We start from the raw sequence: 3,945 nt of genomic DNA, 5'->3' as shown, positions 1-3,945 counted from the left end.
ATGAATGAACAAACGAACGAACGAATGAATGAATGAATTCATAAAGGAATAAATGAACAAACGAACGAACGACTGACTGAATGAATGAATGAAACAAACACAAACACAAAAAAACACTATTTTATTTTTAGATCTTGCCTTACAGATATAATGTGAAGACCTAGGGCTCTTGTATCAAAAGCCTTTTCGTTTCTTTTAAACATTGTTCCAACCCTCAAAATGATTATTAAAAATTAAATTTCCTACTCTCATTGTCATTAATACGCCATCTTTATAATCATCTCATCATTTGTTGTTATCATTTTGTGACGATAAAACAATAAATGGAATATATAAACTAACTTAAAAATGCCTTACCAAATTCAACCGCACACAGCCGACAATTAATAATTAATTAATAATTAATTAATAATTAAAACTCTTTTATTATCAATAAATCAATAGGTAAAGTGAAATAAAAATAGATTTTCATTGTACATTATAATAAAACCACAATGCTCGTTATCTAGGATAAGTGCTCGAGGTAGCTTATTTAAAAATGGTTATACAGTTATAATGGTTATTATAATAATAATAATAAAATAATCATTATCATCACGCAGTTTGTCAGGAATGATTTTATTTATGGCTAACCAGTACCGTATAGGAGAAATGTCATTACCATTTGAATCGTCATCACTACGCTATCTTCACCGTTATCATCATCATCATCATCATCATCTCTATTGCTATTGTTATCATTACCATCATCGTCGTGTTGATGTTATCATTGTTTATGATGATGTTGTTGTTGTTGTTGTTGTTCATGATGATGTTGTCAATGTTGTTTATGATGATGTTGTTGTTCTTGTTGTTTATGATGATGTGGCCATTGTTACTAATGATGATGTTGCTGTTGTTTGTGATGATGTTGATGTGTTTAAATTGTTGTTAATGTTCATTTCGGTGACGGCAGATTTTGATTTATTACGATTAATGTATTGTTGTAAGTTTTTGTGATGTGTGTGTGTGTGCATGCGTGTGTGTGTGTGTATGTACGTGTGTGTGTGTGTGCGGATGTGTGTGTGTGTGTGTTGAGATATTGCGTGTGTAACAAAAATTAAATAGGATATCATTCAATATAAAATGACAAGGCGTTTTAACGTATTATTTTTTACAACTTCGTAATCTCATTTACGTTAGCATGAGCATCGTTCCACCATCTTCACCATCATCATTTCACCATAATCACCATCATCATTTCACCATCGTCAGTTTCTCACCAGCACCATCGTCAGAGTCTCGTCTACTTTAACATCGAAGAAATGGATCTGTCTGCATCACATTGTGTGTCTGAATGATAAGAATGGCTCGAGATTTGTTGCGCCTTCTGTCGTTTAGATTACATTTTCCAAAAAACTTCAAGATAATTTGTTGATAAAATAATTTATATAAAGATTTGGAGTGCTGTTGTTGTTGTTGTTGATGTGATATGTCTGGTAATGTCGTAGTTGATGTTGTTGCTATTGGAGTTAATGTCTTTGTTGAGGTTTTTATAGATGTTGTCGTTGTTCTAGTTGTTAGTTGATGTTTTTAATGTAGTTGTTATTGGTTTTGTGTTGCTGATACTGTTGTTAAAGTAATGTTGTTGTTTTTAATGTCATTGTTGATGTTGTTTTTTTCATGTAAACGCATACATATTTTATAACATTAAAACCTATGTACTGTTGGATATGTGCTGTGTATGTGCGTACATTCTACGCTAGCCCCTCCTAAGATGCCATGCAGATTGTCGCAATTTATTGTTGATCATGCGGCTTCCTCTGCCTTCGTTTGACTCTGGATTTCTTATTTCGTTTGTGTTGTTGTTTTTGATGATGATGATGATGATGATGATGATGATGATGATGATGATGGTGATGGTGGTGATGGTGGTGATGATGGTGTTGTTGTTGATGTTGATGATGGTGGCGATAATGATGATGATGATGATGGTGGTGGTGATGGTGGTGATGATGATGATGATAGTTTGTTTATTTTTCTCTATTTAAATATCGACACTGTTTCGTTTTTAAAGAGAGACTACTATAAAACGCCATTCATCATTCTGCGAAAGATCCGACGCCCGTTCAATTACAACCAAATTACAAGAAGATTAACAACAACAAATTCGCAGCAAAATAACATCAGCAGCAGCTATGCCAGCATCAACAACAACAACATCAGCGACAGCATCACCAGCAACAACAATAGCAGCAACTACGTCAGCAACAACATCACCAGCAGCAACAACCACAACTACATCAGCAACAAAAACAACAACAGCATCAGCAATAGCGCCGATAACATCAATAATAAACCTTTATAATCCGCATAATCCGCTTTAATTTTGCCATTACTATCTTGATCAGGCTGTTGTTGCTGATACTGAGATTGCAATTTTTGTTGTGGTTTTTGTTGTTGTTGCTGCTGTATTTGTTGTTGTTGCTGATAATTTTGCTGAGCGGGTAGTCGTTGTTGTAGTTGCTGATTAATGTCACACTGTTGACTTTGTTGCCTAGATGGTTGTTGCATAAACTGTTGTTGTTGCTGAGTGTTGTTATATACATCTTGTATCGTATCTTTAAATTTTGTTATTTGGTTGGAAATAGTTGACGACGCTGATGATGGCGTTGCCGTCAGTTGTGACGTTGTTGTTGTTGTTGTGGCTACCAAAATACTGTCCTTACTGTCAGTTTTTTCTCTGTTTGAGAAAAACAAGGGACTGCCGCCCCCAGATGTGAGGGTCTTGTTGGAGGTTAAGGAGGGTGGGAGTTCTGCTCCCACTGCGGATGTGAAAAATCCCGAAATGCTTTTGAATATGCTCATGTTCGCAAGTTTGTTTGTGTTGTGTGTGTTCACTACATGTTCACGTTTCCGTGTTTGGTTTGTTATATGTTCACACGTTTGTTTGTGTTATGTATGTTCATTGTATGTTCATGTTTTTCTTGTTTGTTTTGTCATATGTTCACAGATTGTTCGTGATTTTATGTTCAATTTTGATCCCAATATGTTGATGATTGTATGTATGTTTTGTATACTGTTACATTGCCAATTAATTCATTATATTAACAACACGATCATTATTTTAAATTTACTAACGTTGTTTCTGTTTGATATACATTCACGATTAGTTATTCTATGAGAATTTCTTCGTTTAATACATTTTTAATATCAAAAAATTTTTTAAATCTACAATTTTTGACGTAACATATCTTAAATATCTCTACATATCATATACACAAACGCTCATTCATCATACATTATAAATAATTTAATAATAATTAATAATTTTTAAAATTATAAATAACCTAATTATAATAAATTTATTAAAAAAAAAATAAATAATTCAGACAATCACAAAAGTTAAGAATTTTAGCAGGGCGACAATGAAACCGTACGCACTCACTCCAGCCTGAGACATTCAAGAATAATACCTACATTATTCAGAGGCACCTCAACAAGCGTTGCTACACACACCACGCACACGCACACATGCACTTAAACACGTACATACAAACATATACAGCGCATACAGTAATACGTAAATTTCTACATACACTCATAATACATACATACATACATACACACACTCACACACACACACACACTTACACACACACACACATACATACATACATACATACATACATACATACATACATACATACATACATACATACATACATACAAACATACATACACACATACATACATACATACACACACACACATACATACATACATACATACATACATACATACATACATACATACATCGCATCGCTGATTTGGTTTTAACATACATACATACATACATACATACATACATATATGCATATATACACACACGCATACAATGAATGCGTTGTTCCATCAATATAATGCATTGATGCTTATACGCGAATGCTGAAGTCACAAAAAGTA

The 3,945-nt window shown here is 33.5% G+C and overlaps 1 protein-coding gene across 1 annotated transcript; it reads right to left on the bottom strand.

The window, feature by feature from the left end:
- Positions 1–1,788: 1,788 nt before the first annotated feature.
- Positions 1,789–2,847, bottom strand: HELRODRAFT_159585 (hypothetical protein; the record flags this gene model as incomplete). Its single annotated transcript, XM_009011463.1, has 2 exons — positions 1,789–1,826; positions 2,340–2,847. The coding sequence occupies 2 exons, from the start codon at positions 2,845–2,847 to the stop codon at positions 1,789–1,791; spliced, it is 546 nt and encodes a 181-aa protein (XP_009009711.1).
- Positions 2,848–3,945: the final 1,098 nt, after the last annotated feature.

This window comes from Helobdella robusta, assembly GCF_000326865.2.
Source record: "Helobdella robusta unplaced genomic scaffold HELROscaffold_1, whole genome shotgun sequence".
In the NCBI taxonomy this organism is placed as follows: domain Eukaryota; kingdom Metazoa; phylum Annelida; class Clitellata; order Rhynchobdellida; family Glossiphoniidae; genus Helobdella; species Helobdella robusta.
Note: the sequence above shows the minus strand (reverse complement) of the source record. Positions and strands in the feature narration are given on the sequence as shown.